At 41.3% G+C, this 22,263-nt stretch overlaps 1 protein-coding gene across 1 annotated transcript in view; it reads right to left on the reverse strand.

Annotated features, from left to right (window-relative positions):
* The window catches only part of SFMBT1 (Scm like with four mbt domains 1), an 80,468-nt gene that overhangs the window by 33,546 nt on the left and 24,659 nt on the right, over nucleotides 1–22,263 (reverse strand). The window contains exon 2 of the mRNA XM_040592341.1: nucleotides 4,941–5,111. Within this exon, the coding sequence (XP_040448275.1) occupies nucleotides 4,941–4,968 (28 nt within the window). The 5' untranslated portion in view covers nucleotides 4,969–5,111. The remainder of the gene's footprint in view (nucleotides 1–4,940; nucleotides 5,112–22,263) is intronic.

A 22,263-nucleotide genomic window follows, 5' to 3' on the forward strand; every position in this document is an offset into this window, starting at 1 on the left:
CCGTTTAAAAAACGCTTCAAGTCTTGAGTGCAAAGTAGGTTTATTTTATCGTCAAACTGATTGTTAAGCTCGTTCTTGACTTTTCATTGTAATTCTAGGAATTATCATTTCCCCAAATTTAGAAATGTATATTCAATTAGCTTTTGTTTGCTGACCACATTACCTGTTTTAAAGGCAGCTCTTAACTCTCCCAAACCCAATTTCATTTTGGTGTTTTAAACACAGTTGGTTATACTGGCCCTACATAAGCCTCAGAGCTCAAAAAAAATCAGAGCTTGAATATCACCACCACTTTTAGGGAATAATTTTTAATTTACTAAACAAATAACCTGGAGAAGGACAGAAGTAACTAATTTTATTTTAAAAATTTTTCAGGGAGTAAAAAGGTTAAGGCACACACCACAGCTGTTTGCAAATGTGGGTGGAGCTGATCAAAGCTTTGGCTGCAAGTCATTCTAAGAAAAATATAATTTCATTGCAAAATGTTGTTAAAGTAGATTAAAATTTCTTAACTCATAAAACCATCATCTTATTTTAATATAACCATAAAAATGCTTAAGTTCACTGCTCCAGAACCCAAGTGGGAAGAAACGTCAGCTCGAGCACACCAATGGTCAGTCAAAACCAAGAGCTAACTTGGATTTTTCTCCCACCTAGAGAAAGGCAGCCCATCCTTTCCCACTGAAAAGCACACCCAGCTGCTCAACAGCACCAACAATCCCGCTTCCACCCAGCTCCAAAAAAACATTTTTGTATGCAAAAAACCCACCGCTTGCAACGTCTAATGCATTCCTGTTTGAAGGGAAACATAAAGCAACACAACTGCTCTGTGCTTTTTTAACAAGTTTGAAAGCCAAGTGGCTCGACCTGGGACTGCTACACGGACCTTGAGGCTTTCCAGCCCTGCTCTTTACCAAACCGCTTGCAGCACCAAGTCTTCAATAACCGTTATCATCAGATAACTGTCTAAGGGGCAGTTAAGCTCCTTAAATGAGGCACAGGTCACTTAACACACTGAAAGGGTCAATTAGTAACTTATGTTGCCACCTAATTGCTACAAGAGCTCCAGAGAAAGCCAGTTTGCATGCTGCTCCAGCTACCTTTTGCTCTAACTACGGTTAAAACCATTTCCCAACTGGATCAGAGTTACCACCTCATCCATGGTCTCTGCAGCCTGCGTGTTTTTTATCCAAAAGAGCTGTTTCCTCCCAGGTCTGCGCTGCAGCGAGAAAGGCTCAGATTCCTTTCTGCTGTACATTGCCCCAATCTCACCAGCACACCCAGAAGCTCTCTTGCAACTCATTTTTCATAGGGGAAGGGAAAATAAAAAAAAATAAAAAAGCACACAACAAAATTTCACAAATTCCTGTCCAACACTCACTGCAAATTTAATACTCTTCCTGCTTTATTTTAAGAGAGTTTCATTGAGTCAGAGGGAATTTTTTTTAAGATTTATTAAAAAAGCACCCAGAACATTGGCTGTTCTGTTCATTCCTAGGAGTTCAGCTCAGCTTGCATCTAAATTTTACTAAGGTTTTATAATTAAATGAGACTAGGTGAGTAGCCTCGCACTTCAACCACTGAGCACGCAGAGCTGGGGAGTTCAGGTGCTCTCCTCCCTTTCAGAGGCTGCCACAGCTGAGGGCTGCACTTAGCTATAGGATTTAACACATTTTCTGCTGCTTCTCATACACAGCCCTGCCACAACATTCCAGGTTATTTAGTGCAGCACTTAGTGAATCAATGTGGAACATGAAAAGCTCACTTGAATAAAGCTCCAAGCAAAAATGCTGTATGAGATTTCATAGTGACAGCAGTAAATCAGTTTTTTAATTGTGGCATAATAGTAGGACTACATAGACCATGAAAAATCTCAGAAATCAAATATATATTTTTTGACATCTGAATGCAGAAATACTCCAAGAGTATGGCGAAGGACCATCCCTCTGGTAAGGCTCATGCTAGCTGGAAATCTGAGTCAGGATACAATCGCTTTTCAGGTTTTATCGGCAGGACAGTTACAGCAGAGCAGGCCCTGTTTAAATCAAGCCTTTGATCTAGTCTGTTGGTATTTTTTGCAAGATGCTATTGCACAGCACCGTCCTTGCAGGTTAGCAGATCCCAGGATACACAGAGGACCAGTTTAATAAGCTACATTCCTGAGGGGCCATATGTCTGTATTAAATGTCCTGATCAGTCTGAGTTCAAACTACTCTAATAAAACCTCAGATATTTACACCAGAAATCCTCACTACTGGTGAGAGAACTTGAAAATTAATATGATGGATGACAACAGGCAAAACAATATTTAATCCTAAAGCACAATTTACTAATCTAACACTGTATGGGTGTACCTATATGTTTGTTCTTTCTCCCCATATCCTTAATTGCTACAACTCCTAAATGAATTCAGCTTTCTACTACACAGGGACGTATTTTTCTTTATTAGACATTAGCTCAGCAGCAAAGCACAGCTTTGGTAAAGGTGGGAAAAGAAACCAGATGCGATTCTCATCTCTGTGGCCTTGTCATACAATTTTTTTGTCAGTAAAGCTTTCAAATCAAGCTAACATTTTCTCAAGTAAATCCTGAGAAGTGTCCTACACAAAGGTTCTGTGGAGAACGCTTATCTACTCTGAAGGTGAGAAAATGGTCTTTAAAAATATTAGAAGTTTCCTAGGTAGGTGTATCACTTCCCATTTATCACTATTTCTACTAGCATTATTGTGAACACTGACTCTTCCTTTCTGAATTTTACCATGAATTCTGTCCTGCTGCTCTCCAGCAGGAAGAGAAGGAATACCAAATTGTACCATTTGGACACAAGAAGGTAGTGAAATACTAAGGACGCTGGCCCTTAAAAATACCAGCAGCGGAGAAAGACTACATCAGACTGTTGTGATCTCTGGATTCAAGTTAAATTCTCACTGCAAATAATTTTCATGCATCTTTAATGTGATTTAGTTGAACACTGTCATATTGGACATTTAAGTACATCATATTGAAGTCTGCAAGACCTTCAATTAAGGCTAACCTAAAGGTTTCTCACCCTGAAACTTAGATATATTTCAATCTGATTTTAATAACAGTTAATCTTTTCCATCTATACCAGCTGCAAGGCTATGAATAAATAAAGACAGGTTGGAATTTCAGCAGCTGAGAAAGACTGTGACAAGAATGAAAGTTGCCTTTTCCCCTCGCAGTGCAGGAGAGCCTGACAACCAACAACCTTGACCTCTGTGTAGGTTCTCGTAGGCAGAGAGCCTGTATCTAAAAACCAAAAAGACAGAGGGGAATCTCCAAAACCTGCTAAAAACCATAAAGCAGAAAAAAAAAAAAATTACCCCAGTCAGACTCTGAAAGGAAATGTTCCAGTAGTAGTTTGGACTGGTCTAGCTGAAAGCACTTCAGGAAACAGTATTAGAGGGCACAACAAAACCAACGTGCTTTATGCTTACGTGGGTAGCATTTGCTGGAAACCATCTTCAAATTCAGCAAATAAAGCTCTCTGCAGTTACTGTTTGCTTTTCACAGCCACCTGTACTCAAACCACGCACAAAAAGGATGCTCAGGAAAATAGCTGTTGAGTAATTTCAAGACAGTATCAAACCCTTCCTAGCTATTCTAAAAGCACATAGAGAGGACTGCGTGACCTCTGATCCTTTTTGAGGAAGATGGAAAAATGTTAATAAAGGTTTTGGTACAGGGGGATATGCAATCAGCCTGTAAACACCCCACCACTGACCACATACACATCTCCCTACTGTTCTTTGTCACTCAAAGCCTTTTCTCTTTCTTACACTACATGACAGAAGTTAGCAGTTTCCACTAGCAGAGGAAAGAGTATTTGCATGGGCCTGGAGACGTTCTGCATACTTGCGCAAGCTGCTTTTTCTCGCTTATTTGAGGATATAACTGTGACAACAACTTCACTGATCAGCTATAATTAATAATCAAAAAGCACATTTCAGCATCATAAAGCAGATGATAGCATTCTGCTAAAAGCACTGTAGATTAAAATCATGTTTAACATTTCTTCAGTAACACTGACAGCAATTAGACATCCATAAAGTAAAGGTACAAAAACTACCAATAGTGAATCGTCTTATGAGAAGAGCTGCTTGTTGGACAAGTACCAAAGGGAAGTAATACTCAGATAAAATCTTAATCCAATTGTTTACACTGGTAGCTACAAATTAGATTTTATTTGATATTAACTGTACCAACACTATAGGTAGGGACCTTGCCATGGAGAAGGAACAAACCACAGCAGGCAAGTCAGAAATATGGACGGTCCTACCCCCGTGAGAGTGTAGAAATCCCAGAACTCTTTCAGAAAGCTGCTAGTATCCTCAGCCATCCCAGACCAACGCTCTTCCCCAGCCTGGTGTTTCAAGGTGAACCAAACTCTGAGCTAATTTATCATAACATACCACTCTGCAACAGGTTAGGAGTTCATATTCCAAGCCTATCAAAGTGAGCATACCAAGGCACATCAGAAAAACAGGACAGATTACAGTAGCAGCAAACAACTTGGGTTATCTGACTTTTTAGAAGATGAACACAAGGACAGAACAAGATAATATTAACCACTATGACAGGCAAATGCCTTAAAATAGTAGTGTTAAAGCCACTGAGATTTTCATAGTGGTACCTTGAAGAGGAAAGACACAGCTTCTTAAACACAACTACTAAGGCGGGTCAGATTTTGACCTCCTTTAAGCCAGGGATACACCCTGCTTTTCAAATAGAGCAATAACAAACAGAAGCCCCACAGCCAGCATCTAACCTACAGTCATTGAAATTTGAGTTTCTCCCTGTATACGGTACACAGCACCAGACATATGCACTGTGAAACATTCACTGTGCCCATCTTTGTTCCATCTTGCTTGCCAATTTTTTTGAGAATCATTATCCAGGGAGCTCAGCCAGAGTATTACCTGCATCATACTGCTGTTCTCCATTCATCTCCACAGTAGCCCAGTGGCTATTTCAAGCAGCCAGAAGAAGCAGGGGAATCCGAGGCTGTCACGGTTTGGTGGTCATGAGTTGCCTCCCGCCTTCAATTCTACTGGCAGCCAGAACATTCAAGAAGGGATCCTGAAAAAAACCTGAAAGGAACAACTGTTAAGAAAATCCTTATTGGATTTTTAACTACTTTTAACACACGTTAAAAAAGTTAGTCCAGCAATAAGCCAAAAACCTTAAAGCATACAAGGGTATCTCACTGTGTTTATATATGTTTAGCTATTCCATACCCCTCATCTACAGACCGAAGAAAAAGTAATTTCCTAAATGAGTCAATTAATTATAAAGCTGACTTTCAACAGCCCCCCAACACATCTACCCCCCTCAAAAAGTTCCTTCAACCCTTCACAAGGCTAAAGAAGCAGGGAACTAATCAAGTCACAGCTTAGGAAACAGACAAAACAAGAATCCAGCTCCTTTGTCACCTGGACCAACGAAAATGTCTAGAGTCAAGAAAGCCAAACTGATACTGGCAAAGAAATGACAAAGGTCTGCTTAGGCTGTGGATTTCTAATACTTCAGCCATTTGCTTTCCACAAGCCTTCAGGCAATTTGCCACTCTGGTCTTGAACGGCTAGAAGTTTAAATGTACACATAAATTTTAAACTTCCCAGATTCTTAACAGTTCAACCAAAGAGCCATCACTTCATCACATTAATAGGACTTGAAGACACCAATGAAACTGTTATATGACACAGTACCTCATTTATATAGGAGACAACATTGATAGTAAGTGGAAAAAAACAATTCATACTCGGTATACCAAGATACAATTAAGATATTTTTACTTTTTTAATTTTATTTAATGTTATTTTAATTTAATTTTATAATATTTTGAAAGTCTTATAAAACTTTCTTTGGTTTTTACACCAGTTCATTTTACTGTACACTAGCCGGTAAAACGTATTTTAAGATATTCAATGCAGGTACAGTCACCTGTCATTCTGTATACTTAAAAGATGTCTTTGCTGATTTCACCCATGTCAATGGTTCTTCAAGGAGAAGCAGTCCTGTACAGCAGCAGAGGGCTGCTCTTAATTACATCACATTAAAATTATGATCCTGTGGTATGATAAAAAAAACCCCAAGTGACAGAACTCCAGCCTACCTGTGACACATAGCCCTTCTGCCCACCAAATTTCTTAAGAATCACTTTCATTGCCGAGGGGGACAGCCCCTCTCTACTCTCATAATACTCTTCTTTGCCAATAGAGACTCAAATTGTTTTGGAGACAGCACGACAAGAAAATTTTGCAGTCTTGTTTTGACAAATCCAACCTATAAATACAGAGGCTGTACAAATGTAGATGGCTGAACCATTTAATGTCTTCTTCTGTTACCGCAAACCAGAAACTATCGCCCTGCAGAATGTTTGAGAATGGCACATGTGAAAAACAATGCACTGAAACTGGCTGCTTTTCACACCAGTTTACTACATGACACACGTGCACATGGTGTTTCATGGTTGTGCAAGCCAAAGGTATTCCTGCCCCAATGTGTATCAATGGAAAATAACTTTTTTTTAACTTACCAGGTTAAAACCCAAATAAAATAAAAAAACACAAAACAATAAAAGAAGTGAGCAGAAATACACACCTAAACATTCTGAGATAAGAAGCCATAATTTTCAAACCTATTTCTACATGCAATTAAATTATCATTTCGTTATTAATGGTAGAAACCATGGAAGAACAGGTCTAAAGCAAGTCCACTAGTTCACTGCACTGGCAATGCACTGCAAGTATTTTTCCCTTACAAAATTCTCCACTAAAGCAAAGTTGTACAGCAAATAAAAGCCTAGGTTACATATTTCCTTATTAGTATCAAACTTTGACTGACAACTTTATATAAATCAGTGAGATGGGGCATGAGAGGGCCCTGAAAACAAGATTATTGGCTTAAAAATTCTTGTAAAAAAAGGATAATCTTCAAATACCCTTTGCATTCTTATTGAACATCTGGGAAGCACCTGTTTTTTCTGTTTAAGCCAGATACCAGAAACAACGTAGAGGACTAAAAATCAGGTTTTAAAAAACACAGGCTGCACTCCCCACCTAAACATATTTTTAATAACTACGGTTTAAAACAGGAAAGCTCTACACATTTGAAAAGTTTTAAATTTTTTTGAGTTTTGTATACCCACAATGTTTACTGAGACCACCCAATAACTCTTAAGAATGGTTTTGCAGGAGGGTTCTTTTTTTTTAAATTATTTTATTAAGGTTAAAGAAACTAATCCATTTTAAGTGGTCTTTTTTTCTACTATAGCATGGACAAATGCGTAAGAAATGCCAGTTGCCTAGCAGATGGAAACACAAAAATCTTACTGCAAAATGAGTATTACAAAAGAGAGGTTTTCCACTATGATGCTGCTTCTAAAGATGCAATCATGATTTCACTTCTGAAGGTATAACTGGACTGGCTACAAAACTAAGACACTGTTAAGCCCTTCTCTCTCTGAAAGAGCATCTTCCATCCCACCACAACCGCAAGCAGACCGTAAGCAGCTTTATGCAGGCTGCAGTTGCATTTGTACTATCATTCAAATAGGCAACTTGCGAACTACAGCTGGTCTGAAAAATTCTAACCGTTCTTCCCTTTGAAAATCTGTTTGTTAAAAATAGAAATATTTCGAAGAGGCAGTTCTATTACAGGGAAATTTAGGGAGGAGAGCAACTGTTTCTGCCAGCTTGCCTGCCCAGCTCCTTGGTGGAAGGCAGCTCCCATAGCGCCAGGCACACGGACTGGGCAGACACCCACGGCTGGGACCAGAACGGCCAGTGTCACTGCTCCTGCTGATAGCGCTATCTTTAGGGTCCCACGGTCTCCAAGCAAAGCAAGTTGATCAAGAAATGCCTCTGCCATTTAGATACAGAAAACTTGGAAAGAAAAAAAAAAGGGGGTGGGGGAAGGGAAGTCCCAAACCTTCTCAAAGTACCATAATTCCATGTTGTGGAGGATTTCCATGGCAAGTGTAAAATGCTGTGTGGCAGGCTGCAAATGTCCTGAGCATGTGTGTGGAGCATCCAGGCTCGCTAGCTGGCAATATCGCACAAGTCAAACCAAACTCACGGTACCCTTCAACTGAAAGTGAGATGCCAAAGTTGTACCGAGACTGAGCTACAGTCCTTGGCGTGAATTTTAGGGAATTGCAGTGCAAAGCATTGCAAAACCTGGCTGGAATCTCCTGCACACAACACCTGTAGCTGCACTCACACACAAATAAAACAGGAAATTTGAACACAATTAAAGAAATATCCACTAACAGTGCTCTGTAGTGTAGGAAGTTCTCAAGTACCATCAAAAATACAGCCAACTTTAAAAGATTTCATTACACGTGAGAATAAAGATTTTAAGAGTAACAAGAGGTATTGTTAAAATCTCCTGTTGAACGGTAGCTTAATGCCACAAAAATCTACTGTGTAGACGATACTAATACTGTTTAATTCATTATTGCTTCAGGAATGCATCTGGAAGGGAACTCAGCTGCCAATTTCTGCTATACTGCTTCTAACCTACTCCTCTCCAGCTCAGAAAGACCATGCTCAGCATATAGCTACAAGGTCACAAGTTAACTCCCAACTCAGTTCTGTCTCTGTGCGAAAATGACTGAGAAATTAAGCCCAGGTACCAATCTCCGTCAGCCTCGACTGGTCCCTTACGTACCTCCTCCACGCTCTCAGGACAAAGCAGGGCAAGCTACTGCAACCGCACGTTCCAACCCACCCCTTCCGAAGGCTCCTCCTGCGGGCAGGCTGACACTCTCCCTGCATTCTACCCCTTACGAGGTAATGCTGGAAGAGGATGTCACTGGCAACCCGCACAGCACTGGGCACACAGCGAAGAACTAACCAACAAAATACTTTTTAATCATTAACCAAAACATTTCTTGGTTAGCGGTCTACCATAAGTCTATCAGCTGTCACAACGCTAAGCCAAAACAAGGGCAACGCCGTGAAAAACGAGAGAAGCACGCAGTCCAACAAATCTGGGCATATTCCATGGGCTTCTATTAGTGTAGCCCTGGCAAAGTACCCTCAGAATTTAATTGCAATTAAGATATTTTCAGTTTATGGGATCCAACTCTCAATTAATGTCTATAACTATACTAAGTGATGCAAAATGAACTTGATCTTTTTTTGTAACATGGAAATATTTAAGTCGCACACCCTTCCCCCTCAACCCCCCCCCCCCCCAACTAACCACAAAAAACCACAACCCAAAACCAAACACCACAGAGGCTGTTCATTTAAAAGATGCCAAATACTGGCAGCTCCTGTTGAAGTTGATTGATATTCTGCCCAAGTCAAGTTGGGTAGTTATTCAGGATTTCATAAGCCGCTCTGGTGTTTTATGTACACAAAATTGAGAGTACTTGTAATTAGCACCCGCCATGGCTGATGCTTACAGTCTGGCACCCCAAAGATTATCTTTTGATAAATCTCGAGGGGAGGGGAGCACAAGTGCTCCTGGAACAGAGCTGATTTGGAAATACTTTGGACTCTTCAGACTCACTTCTGCATTTCAAACGTCCTTTCAGCACATGAAATATTCAGATGTTAGCAACTGGAGGCAGCATTAAAAACAGTTACAGTTCATTAAAGCCAGATGGCTCACTTGAATATGAAAAGAAATCAGACATAAGTTGGATGTTGAATTAAAGTAAATCAGCTGGTGTCTGAGGCTTAATATTATTTTAAAACAAAGGCACATGAGACAACGGGGACAGGAGACACCCCTATGGACTGGGGAAGAAGCTACAGAAAGGATAAGGTTTCAGAAAATTCCTTCATGCGAAGGCATCCAGTAAAATCTATTTCAAACCCTGTGTCTACCATACAGAGCTGCACTCCACGCAGGCAGGCAGAAAACCCGTTGCAGAGGTCTGTCAGAGCAGGGAAGGGGTTCTTCAGCACCTGAGACGTACAACTCTGCTACTGAATATCAACATAAATCTACTGCTAATACAACAAGGAAAGGTAAAGGTTCTTTCTGTTTTTCTTGGACCACAGCCTGGAGGCGGCAGGAGAGGGGGTGAATGTCCTCCTGGTCCCTATGCCCATTCACACACATACCTGTGCTTTTTCACATCAAGGAAACACTAATTATGTGGTCCCTGTGAGGGGAGATGGCACATGTACTTAATCTAAAGACTTTTATAACACATTCTTTGTCGTAGGACTCAGCCATGGCATGAACTGTGCCGTGTACAGTGCATCTTCTAATTAGGTCCAGTGTTTGCAGTGGAGAGTCTTGCTGGTATTTCAGCAAAAAAAAAAAAGACTCTGCACCAACACTACGGGCTGGTCGGCCCAATCCTGCCCCTGCAATGGAGAGAGCTCTGAAATACAGGGGCACAGACCCTCAAGTCTTATTTCTTACGCTGCCACATGCAACTGTCGTTACAACCCGTGGTCAGTTCCAGATGCTCGCTTGCCTTCTGCTTTTATTATTACTGTAGAAATAAGCAATTTCCACAGCTTGTGAAAGACAGCTTTAAGGGTTTTTTTAACCTTTTTCCTGATCTAACACCACTATAGTCAATCATGAACACAGGCATCAGCTACCCTTTTGCTACAAGAAGATGAGACAGTGGCTCCAGGGGAGAAGGGGAGCATGTTTCAATCAAATTTGTATGCAACTGGGCACTTGCAGGCCACATCCCTTATCAACCTATAACCTGGTCTAAGCTAGCTGAAATGCAGTTACGCGGGGCCCTTTACCTTAGGAGATACGCCAGGTGGAGAACATCAGGCCTTTGGAAAACACATTTGCACCCTCTCCAAGGACAAAGAAACTCTACCTGGCCTGACTGAGTATCTGCCAACCCTTCATTGATAAAAGAAAGTCAAAAATTTGAAAGGACCACCTAGAATGACAACTTGAGTTATTTTAACTTTCACTAGAATTTATTTTAAAAAAAACAACAAATAAACTACAGCACAAACAGAACCCAACATAATAAACTATTTGGGTAGGAGGAGCCAACTTTTTTTTAGGTCTAGTTAGTACTTGATTCCTCAAACATTTCTACGAAATCCATTACAGGCATACTGGTGAGTTTCTTACCACGGTAGTTTGGAATACCCTTGCTTAGTATCTACAGCACAAAAAAAGTAAGATACCTAAGTAAGCAAATTTCTCAGCCAGAACCAAAATCAACAGCACTGGAGAAAATTAACTTTCAAGCTATTCAGTGAAAGTTTCATTCACTCCTTTGTATCAATGCACTCAAACCCGCCACACAGGGTTAGCACATTTCCTTAGAACAGCCACATCCTTTTGGAGGAAAATGTCAGGGGCTCTTGGCTTGGCACTGCTGCCAACTCAGTGGACAGATACAGCTGATTACCTGCCATAGCAAATCAGCAACCATCTCCATCAGGGCACAACAGCAGGTATTTGCTTCCTTTGAAAAAAATCTCACCCTTGAAATCAGGACTGAGAGAGACAAAAGCAAACAGATATTCAGAACAGCATTCAGTGTAAGAAATCTTTAGTATCTGCGATGGTAAGGAACTGACAGATCAGCAAATGTCTGATGATCGCTTCTGCTACATCTGGATAAGCAACTCACCAGAACTCCACAAAGCTGCACGCTGCAGGAACGTGCAGTCACCAATACTGTGCTCGCTCTCCTCTCCCCCACTCGAAGGCTTTTTAAAATCCATCCACACCGTGCAAGAGCAGGGTACCCACAAAACCAGCCTCTGTCTAATCTGCCACATGGAGTATGATTCTTGCGTTTTATGATTCAACAAGCACATCAATGCTTCTCTAAGCACCCATTAACTCTTCTTCCATACCCACAGCACTAGAAGGCCAATACACAGCCATCAGAAAGGGTACTAAAAAAATTTTCTTGGGAAACAAAGTATTATACATACCTACTTCTACACCCCTTCCTCTTGCCCCATCCCCCTGTTATTACCCCTACTGGAGCCCTTGGCAGAAGTCCTACTCCAAGAAAAGGTCTCCAGAGTACCACAGTTCATGCCAGTTCTGGTTCTCCAAGCCTTTTAGATTCAAAATAGGCTTTTAAGGCGCCTCTTACAATTTTGTCTTCTCTTACTTAGTCACTAACAGTTGGAAGCCTGGACAACACTTAAAATGTTTCCTAACTTTCAGTTGTATAAACACGTAAGGTATTTTATATCTTTCAGTTGTATAAGCAAAGTAAGTATTTCACAATATCCCTTCCTTGTATCTGACCCTCCACAAACAAAAGATGAAGTGGAAGACTTCTCAATCTCCAATTTACGCTGGAATTTTAATTGCTGTTCTGTGACATGCAAAAAACCAATTTCATTTGCTTCTGCAGGGAAGAAAACTACCTGCCACAGAGGCCTTGTCTCAGCACCGTTAGCACGCTCCAAATCTTTCCAAGGCAGCCCTGTAAGGTCCAGAACATAGACTACAGACAGGCAAAATAAAGTTTGATGCTTCTACTGCCAATTTCGTTGAAGTCAAAGCTGCTGAAGGAATTAATCTGTCCAACATGGAGAACAGAAACCTTTGGCTGACTTGGTGTTCTTTAAAGCATTATTTTTTACACACACATACGGAACAATGGGTCTGTAAACAGAAGTGTATTTGCTTGCTTCGGTAAGGATTTATCAAAGATAGAACATCAAACCACCCTTTACTGTGAGTATGATTTCCAAGCCTTTCTTTAGGCCACCTTGATAGCGTATTGGGTGCTCCAAAACAAAAGCAAAATATTTCCATGTTATTCCTATATTAAATAAATAAATGGGGCAGTTATGTTTCCACATCTTTTGCAGATGCTTGACCAACTGTAACCAAATCTATTCTGAGTACCACCTGCCACTACCACATCTCTAACCTCTTACAGTCAGATCATATGATTTTGTTCTTTTGTAAGAGGCCATAGGTGCCGTCCTGGTGACCAACCCTTCTTCAGCAGCTCCGGTTGCAGACTTCACCTTACCTAATTACGTTCTGCCCAGGGACAGCAGTAGTGACCAACAACCAACTATCCTTCAAGAGAAATTGTTATTTCATCACAAGTGGTCAAAATTTCTAAAGTTTCAACCCTGCTGCTGTCTCTCTACCACATCTCTACTCTTGTCAACTTATTTGGGCTTTGTCCTTGCAAGGACAAAAGTTGTGTTTGTCTTAACACTTGACTCAGGCTCCTTGCAAAGGAAGCTTTCCCGGAGACACAGCACAGGACTCCTGCAATCCCTTTCATCTTTTTGCCTACCAAGAGCATGCTTGATTGTTCTTATCTGAACAGCTCCTGTATGGCCTCTGGGAACAAAACCCATTGAGCATGTAGATTATATACGTATTATGAATGCAAATAGGAACTAGTATCATGAGAGTTGGATTACTTACTAAAACTTACTGTATTTCTCTATCATACCTGCACCGCAATCTTTGCTTACAGACTAGTACTCGTAACAGTTCCACTCTCCCACTTCCCTGCTACTTCCATTAAACCTGCTTCAGCAGAAGAGTACTCCAAGTTGTTCATCCCTCCCATTGCAACAGCAACACAGAGACTCCTCAAGAGAACTACATTTAAAGAACACACCTTATGTTCTTACAGCTCCAAAGAAATTCTGAGAAAACACAAAAGGGCCAAAGGATCTGTTGTGGAGAATCCAGAATGCAACTATAAACAGCAACCCAGGCTTACAGTAAGTCATGTGGCTCCAGAGCATCCTTCACACCTTCCAAATGAAAGTAACTACAGGACTGCAAGCACCTCTGCAGGGGAGGTTAGCCAGCCTGCACCACTGCAGTCCATCGCAGTAATAAACGTGGGGGTCTTTATTCCAAGGGTTTATAAAAAAAAAAAAAAAAAAAAAAAAAAAAAAAAAAAAAAAAAGGCCTCCATGCCCAGGGTTTACCCAATGCCCATGGGCAGAACAGCAGCACACATGACTCTGCGCTGAACCAGCCAACCCCAAAGTTATTTACAGACTTCTAAATCATTGGTTCTTCCTGCACAGCCACCTTCAGGACTCAGGCAGGTATCTGTATAACACACTTACATAGCAGCACCCCAGCTGCACTCCTGGTCCCTCTAGCAGAGCCCTGACCCTGCCTGCAGCAGAGGAAACACATTTGCAGCTGCCCAGCCTGCAGCAGGGACAGAGGCAGTTGGGCCAACACAGCCAGCTGCAGGACAGCCACGGGGCTCCCCCATCACCTGCCCAGCACACAGCCCGTGCCCACAGCTTGCCTTGCGAGCAAACTTATGTCAGAGCCCCTCACGTCAGCTTAAATACAGCAAGTTGCTGCATTACACAGACAAATAAACAAAATCCTCACGGCAGACTGAAAGGTTACAGCCCGGCATCTTTTCTGCCTTGAAAACACGGACATTTTGTCTGTGAACGTGCATTTTTATTAGCATAAAAATATTTACCAGAGAAAAGGAGAATCCATTCTGTCACAAAACAGGACCAGTGCTCGTATCTTTAACTCAATCTTTTTTTCATTAGAGTTACTTGTATGTCATAGAAACTATTTAACAAAATTCTGCTGATACAATATGTGGTGTTGATCTTCCTTCATTGAGATTATGCCAATTTATGCCAGTTTTCCAACGCCAACTCCGGCTTGAACTCCAGTTGCTTCCAGGATTTGACTTACCACCTGGATATGCCTGACTATACACATAGCACACCAAAACCTGGAAAGCCTGGTTAATAGATGTTGAAACACTCAGGTTCTGCTCAACAAATTACAAGATCTGTCTTTACAACCTATGCTGTGCTACCCAGATGGTAAAGCAATTTCCATGAGACCACACGTTAAGTCCAGGTGAGAATGTAAAAGTCACAGCTCCATTTCCAGCTAATTCAGATGCCACCAGACAGCCAGGGCATTTACTTGACAGGGGAATAACGCACAACAGGGTGTCCCAAAAAGCTGCTTTGTATTTATAACTGGTTGCAAATAGAAGCTATTAAGAATGACTTAGTTTGATTCTTCAACGTTTAAGACTGTGGGTTTTTTTGCCAAGTGATTCAAGTTTGGTTTTGTTTTTAAAATGCAAAATCTCCAGTGTTATTCTGCCTTCTCCGTTTACTTTCTACAGCTTACAGACTACAAGAATATTGGGGGTTATTGGCCAAATAATGAAACCAGACAGAACAGACTGCTCTGCTTTCATTGTTGACTTTTTATTACGTATCCTATAGCACAAATACAATTGCCTAAAGTTACAAGTGGATAAGAAGATGAAAGAAGAATGTGAAGTTCCTGCTGCTCCTAAGTCCCAGACAATAGCTCGGCACCTTCTTATCCCCTCTATGAAGACAGGCAGCATGAACAAGTAGATATTCTGCCAGTAACATGTAGTATAATTCATGCTGAGATAAAATAGAGCGCTCAAATGGAAAGAAAATTCACTCCTATCTCTACTCCTGAATCCCACATGACATTATGGATGGCTGCCCAACAGAAAGTGGTACGCAAGAGTTAAACTGCCAGCAGCAATGTAACAGCCATCAGATTATGCGACCCTTTAAACTTGGTCTGAGCAGCCTTTAAGTGAAATGTACACCACCACAAACAGCACTACGAAGTATCTGGTTTCTCAGCTTCCCCACACTAACTACATTACATAAATGGGTACAGTATCCTGGTTTAGACTTTTTAAGTGAAATGACTAAACTTCTTGTCAGTCACCACCCCTCTCATTCTCCTGGCTTGAAACAAAAACGCACAGAACTCGCTCAGATGCTGTTCAAGGGGCAACTCTGAGCCAATGCCAAGATTTGAGATCTGCAGTACAGAGCCCGAGAGAGCAACCTGTGGAGAGCTATAGGTGGCAAAGCAGACAGCATAAGCACTTAACACCTTTTAGCACCAAAAGAAAAATCACATCCTCTCCATGGTCTCAAGGAAGAGCACTTCCACTGCTAAGTGGTAGAACACAGAGCATCAACGGATGAACATAATTAAGGATACAATACTCAGCTATCCAATATGTGAGAGAAAAGTGGTTTAAACCAAAAAGTACATTCACTGCAGATATATTTTAGGCAATTAACAAAGATACAAATTCCTCTCTAAGTGCCTGAAACATGACAACGACTGGGGAAATCTGCAGATTTGGAAACTAATCTCAATGCATGAAGGATGCTGGTCCTGCAGATAAAAGTATGAAGGTCAATGCAGTCTGAATGAATTTACAATAAATAGCTCCATAATGCCAATATGAGGCTTGATTTATTCGAACAAGTCCTCTTTGCCGACACCTATTCTGTGCACATGTTACAGGAAAGTTTTTGACTAAAATCTGAGTAGGACACTTAACTTGGCTTAAGTTATGTAAAGGTAAAAAAACTCGCACTATCTTCCAAATCCTTTTTTGAACTCCTGTTCCAGTGAACCACCTAATTGATGTCACTACTGCAGACAATACAACAATTAAAGGGTAAGATGCTGAGGGGGAAGGAAGGTACTTTGCAAATATGACATTTTAAAAAAAGTCAATCGTATAAAATGCTTTTAATATGTAAAAGCACACTCCTACTTGTTTTCTTCCTTTGTCATGTCATTGAAATAGTACATGGTACAGAAAAAGGTAACATATTACATACATTTCGCAGAAGAGCTCCTAAACCAAACTACACACAGAAAGGGTAACTATCCCTTCAGTGCCAACACAACCACAGGACAAGCTCCAACTCCATCAGCCAGTGAGGGCTCACACCACCTCCAAACATCTGAGATCCACAACAAAGCCCATCTTAACACCAAGGACATTTATTCCCAACAAGGACACTTTCTACCCCACCAATATAGAAGTTTAAAGGTTAGGAACTAAACTTATTTATCAACACATTAACATCGAGTGATAGATCCCATTTTCCTAGAGCAAGCAGAACTCCAATACACCTCCAGCTCAGCTGGTGCTCTTCAGTGCACGTGTGAAATTATAGCCAATCTCCTAGAGATCTGGGTTTAAAAATAGACTTGCTGGTCTAACCTTAGGTTCCTACTTTTAAAATGTTGGCACTGGTACTAGGGGACAACAAAGGGAGTGGTATCTCATTCATACTTCTTTACAGACATGGAGCGTCAGACTTTCTACCCTGAACAAACAACTCATTTAGTTGTTTAAACCCTGTTAGTCAAATTATCAATGGCAGGCGGGAGTGAAAATTAAGATGGAAAATACCTGGTTTCAAAGTCTGTAGTTTTCATACCATATAATTTCAACTTAAATAATTCAAGTTTGAAATAAATTAAATTTTAAAAAAAGCTTAACAAAGAATCTGTATGTGGTTTTATGCACACTAATGACAGCTGAACATATAGTCTATAAACATACACGCAACTGTGAATCAAACTGCTGTCCAACAGAGAGAAAACCTAATTTAACAATAAGTAGCATTTAAAAAAAAAATTGCAAATGAAAGGTGCAGAAGCAAATAGGACACAGGTTTATCAAAAGCACTCATCACAACACATTGAATTGGATCAAAACAGATTGAGAACTCAGTAATTTTCCTTATGAAGAAATTAACTTACTCCTGGGTAGCCAGCACAAGTCAGGTAACTGGGAAATAAAATGGGGAAAGCCTGCGGCTGCAGGTGTTGTCTTTGGCAAGTGAAACAGAGTATCATTTTATCATTTTCCCTATCAAGGACTCTGCTACCTGCTACCAACAAGTAAGCCTCAACCTACCATGAGAATTCAGGTGCTGGAGCCAATACATTTGGGAAGCGATAGACAGAAGGAGGATTTTAAAAAGTGACAGCCACACCCAACACCCATGTAACATGCTCATCATGCTCATCATCAAAGCTAGCTCATCATCACCACCAGCAGCGCTCAGGCCTTGATCTCAGGGATACTAAGCAGTTTTTCATTTCAGTTGAAACCCAAGAATTAATGAGACGACAAACCTTAAAGAGTCACGACTCCAGGCCTGTCGTGCCATTTTCTTCACAAAACCACGTTTCAGAGTACAGTACCATTTCAGAACTCCTCTGCCTCATGTTTTTATTTTCATAGCTTAATCTCACTGTTTCATTACTGTGAAAGGCAATGTCTCATTACCGCAGAAGCACTGGAACGTTACCAAATACACTGCAGACGGCAGGTGCCAGCCCTATCCCAGCATCTGCAACAGCCAGCCCCGCTCCGCACTGCCCTCTCCCCACCTGCTCCTGGGAGCCAGCGTGTGCCCCTACCCCTGCAGGACCGCTCCAAGCAGGGGCTGCACCTCCACTCCTCCTTCCAGCCACGGCTGCTCCTCCCCGGGGCCCAGCAAAGCGCATGCTGCCTCATCTGCAGCGTCACTGATTTCATGACGGTACCACACAAGGAGAAAGAGCATCCAACATCACAGAACTGTGCGGACATTTGTAGCAGCTGAACATGAAGGCGTCCCCTTCCCCTGCTAACAGTTCCCCACAAGAAGAGCACCCAGTGCCCTGCACCAAGTCAGCTCGTGGCCAAGGAGCAGTGAGGACACCCCCCTTCCTCCTCTTTGCATCTCCTGCAACCTGCCACTGACCCACACTTCACAAAGTCCACTACTAGCACAGTAGAGAAACACCAGTAGCACAGACAAATATCTGCAGTGTCACTTCTTCCATAAGGGCATGTTCTCTTCACCTTCCCCCTGGTAGACCAGCTCAAGCATCAATTCAGTGCATGCTACCTGTATACCATTCAAAAGTTAAACCTTGACAGGACTACCACGATTTCTGGCTCACAGGCATTCCCTAATTTAAAAGGAAAAATGTAACTGTGAATTACCACCTTAAAACAGAGGGGAAGTCAAACACAAACCCACGAACCTACCACGAATGGGAGCCAATGGGGAATGTATCTCAAAGGCTACATCCCTTTGCTCAAGTCTCCAAATGTGAATATAAGAACTTCTAATTCGGCTTTTGTTAAATATACTCACTTTCCGGCGCAACTATCTGAGTAAAAATTGCCACCTCAAGTCAGAAATCCTAGATGAGGCAAAATTCAACTTCCTACAATGCATACTTAAAGATCCCTTAACAAAAAGAGTGTTGAGGGCAGGTTATCCTACATCCTAACTTCTGCCAACGATTCCAAAAAAGCCCTCTGCAGTTTGCCCCTGGCAGTCAGATCTTTCCTTTGACCCCCAACTGGTTTCATACGTTTCCTGTGCAATCTTAAACACCTACAGCGCTGCTACCACGAGATGCACTCTGACCTGAGCTGCTCTGTATCTTCCAAAGACGGTGTCACTGTTGAAACATCATGGTCCCTGCAGAAGTAGGAAGTCTTGAGTATAATCACCTCAAACTAATCTAATCGAAGTTACCTTAACATTGATTCAACAAGATTAACAAGCCCAGCGCAGAACTTGGCACTCCCACATGAGAAACTACAAAGCTGCAGATGAGGTTCCACAGTTTCCCTGCAGGTGCAGGAAAGCCCATGGTGGAACCAGGATCAGAAGCAGCTCAATGGTCTGATGTGCAGCTGTATGAGCTGCTAAAGCGGTGTATCTGTCAGATACTACTGGGGCTTCAGATTGTAACAGCAAGAATAAGTGTATTTTCCCCAATGGTGACAAATACAAGTTTACTGACACTGCTCAAATGCTAACAGCAAAGCCAGTGATACTGAATAACCAGACAGAAATACCTGAATTATTTAGTAGACAGTGCAGAAGCACTGAACAAGCCAAAGCATGATTTGACCAAGAAACAAATGAGGAAAAAAACCCCAAACAGCTATTAGTTTTCCATTGAAGAGAAGAAGCTGCTGACTGCAGGATTAAGACAGCAGCCACGGCAGAGAGGAGGGTGTGACTGCACGGCCGAGGACAGTGACAAGCAGCACTGCTGCTTTTTGGGAGCTAACCACTACATTGACTGAGCCACAACACGACACAACATCCACAGACTTTCTTCTTCTTTCGGACAATCCTTCTGAACCACTACCCAAAAAACCAAAGTACTCCTTTATCAGTATCAGGGAAGAAGGGGAAGGGAGAATGCACATTTCAACCATTCCTTTTAATAATCCTGTAGAGAGAATCCTGACCAACTGATCACAGCTAACATTTCTTCAAAGAGAACATTTCTTCCTCATTTAACTTACAAAACTCTGTCTCCTGCAAATGACATTTTATTTATAGCAGTGGTATTTGCTGTATAACTGATTGGGGAAGGCTGTAAATGAGCATCATTGCATATATATGGAAAACAATGATAAAGCAGTCATCAAAAAGCTACCGAAGATTTAAATATTCAAATAAGGCAATCTGCATAACCCCCACCTGAATTTTAATTTTGCAGAACTTATTTCATAGCTTTGTGTATACACAGTCTGTGCAAGCTATTTCTTTTCCACAGAAAAATGGCACCTTGCACTTTAAGAAGTGTCCACAAATTCCCAGAGTCATATTAATTTAAATTCTTGGAGTGAAAGTAAAGGAAGCTTTGCCGTAGAAGGACAGGTTATTTTTTACAAGGTCTAAGTGCTCAAGGCAAGAAGGCAAAGGTGAAGACACTGATGAGCCACAGTAAGGTTACGGTGGCAGTGAACTGCATCAAGGCTCCTCACCTGCCAAGCAAAACAAGATTATAACTTGTAGCTCCCTAAAATGCAAGCTGTCAAAATGGGAAGGAGAGGAAAACAGTGCCGCAGAGGTACAGAGGATCAGACATCACAGGAAACCAGCCTTCACATTGCAGCAAGGATTTCCAAAGGAGAAAGAGGACCAACTTGTGGAGGACCCCACAAAGAATGGGCTTGTACCAAGCAGGCTGAAATGATGTATTCACAAACTGGAAGGCTAAAGTTATACCTGTGAGACCACTCCACAAAGCTCTGGACCTGGTATTACTAAGCAAGCACATTAGTTTTTTTTAAAAAAAGACCACAAACGGTGCTCTTGCAGCCTTGCAGAGCAATGCAGTACTGAAGGCCAGAACATATAAAAACATACATTTGCACCTCATACGCTGCAAAGGCATAACAGGCAAGGGAGATCGGGAGCTTTTCTTGTTCAAACCTTACTTTGAAATCTTGAGCAAGGCCGATTCTGAGCAGTTTTTCTTGCCAGACCACGGGATTTCAAACATTCTCTTCTGCATGTGCTCATTTAGTGGTACTAGTTACTTTTTCAACATTTTTGATTGTGGAGAATGACTACTGCTTTGGAAAGAGCATCGTTTCATCCTTAGTGCTGCTCAGATTCAAAAGTGGGAATACCAGAATATTCCTCAGACAAGAAAAAGAGCATTTCTAGCACCACCCAATTCCCCGACCACAGAAGTATTATATCATATATATTGAAAGAAGCATCATGCCTGAAAGCTTAAATTTGATGAGAAAAGCCTCAAGGAGGACAGGCTGTTAGGCTTTCTCCCATGGTGTACACAAAACCGGGGAGAGGGGGAGACAGAGAAGGAAGAGGGAAAACAGGGGTCAGTAAAAGCAAACACTGCAATGTCGTCTTACAGATCACAGAAACAAAAAGCAAAAGAAAGAATAAGCACCTAGAAAATATTCAGTTGCTTCAGAAACAAAATTTTCTCTTATAAACATAAACTAGTTGCTCCAGAGATTTCCATGAAGGAGTTGGGGACCAAGCAAATTGAACGCTTTAGGCAAAAGACTTGGTAATTTATTTTACTGACCTACAACACACTGCTGTAGCAGATCTCTTCTACATTTAAAATTCCTGCCCTACAAGGCCCATGTACTGGCACTTCAGGGTGAGAGTGAACACTTCCTAGATCTAAAGTATGTAGGGAAAGAATAAAATCAAATAAGGTTGCCTATACAGGTTTCATTCTGTGAAACTCCTCACAAAACCAAAGAGCAAACAAAAAACCTCCTGCTCTTCCCCACACAATAGCCACCCCCAGGTCCACCCACCCAGTTCCTTATGTAGCAGCTTTTCTTCACTTCAGCCAAACAAATCCATCACTACCTCTGCAACGTGAAAAAAGGCTCCGAGACCAACATCCCAAAGAGCTTATTTCTTGCATCCATGAACTCTACAGCATTCATTACTACAATAAACACTGTAAATATTTCTCACAGCCTCCTAAACCATCAGCTTTGAATGGTTTTTATTGTTATATCTTTAACTTTCCACACTCTTGTCTTTACTACATGATGGTACAAAACCCTACACATGCTGCTACTGAGATTACTGCATTATTTAAATAACAACCGAGTAAAATTTTCATTGAAGTTAATTACAAGTTGGTTCATTAGTATGTCAGCGACTGTGATAA

Source organism: Falco naumanni, chromosome 4, assembly GCF_017639655.2.
Source record: "Falco naumanni isolate bFalNau1 chromosome 4, bFalNau1.pat, whole genome shotgun sequence".
Taxonomy (NCBI): Eukaryota; Metazoa; Chordata; class Aves; order Falconiformes; family Falconidae; genus Falco; species Falco naumanni.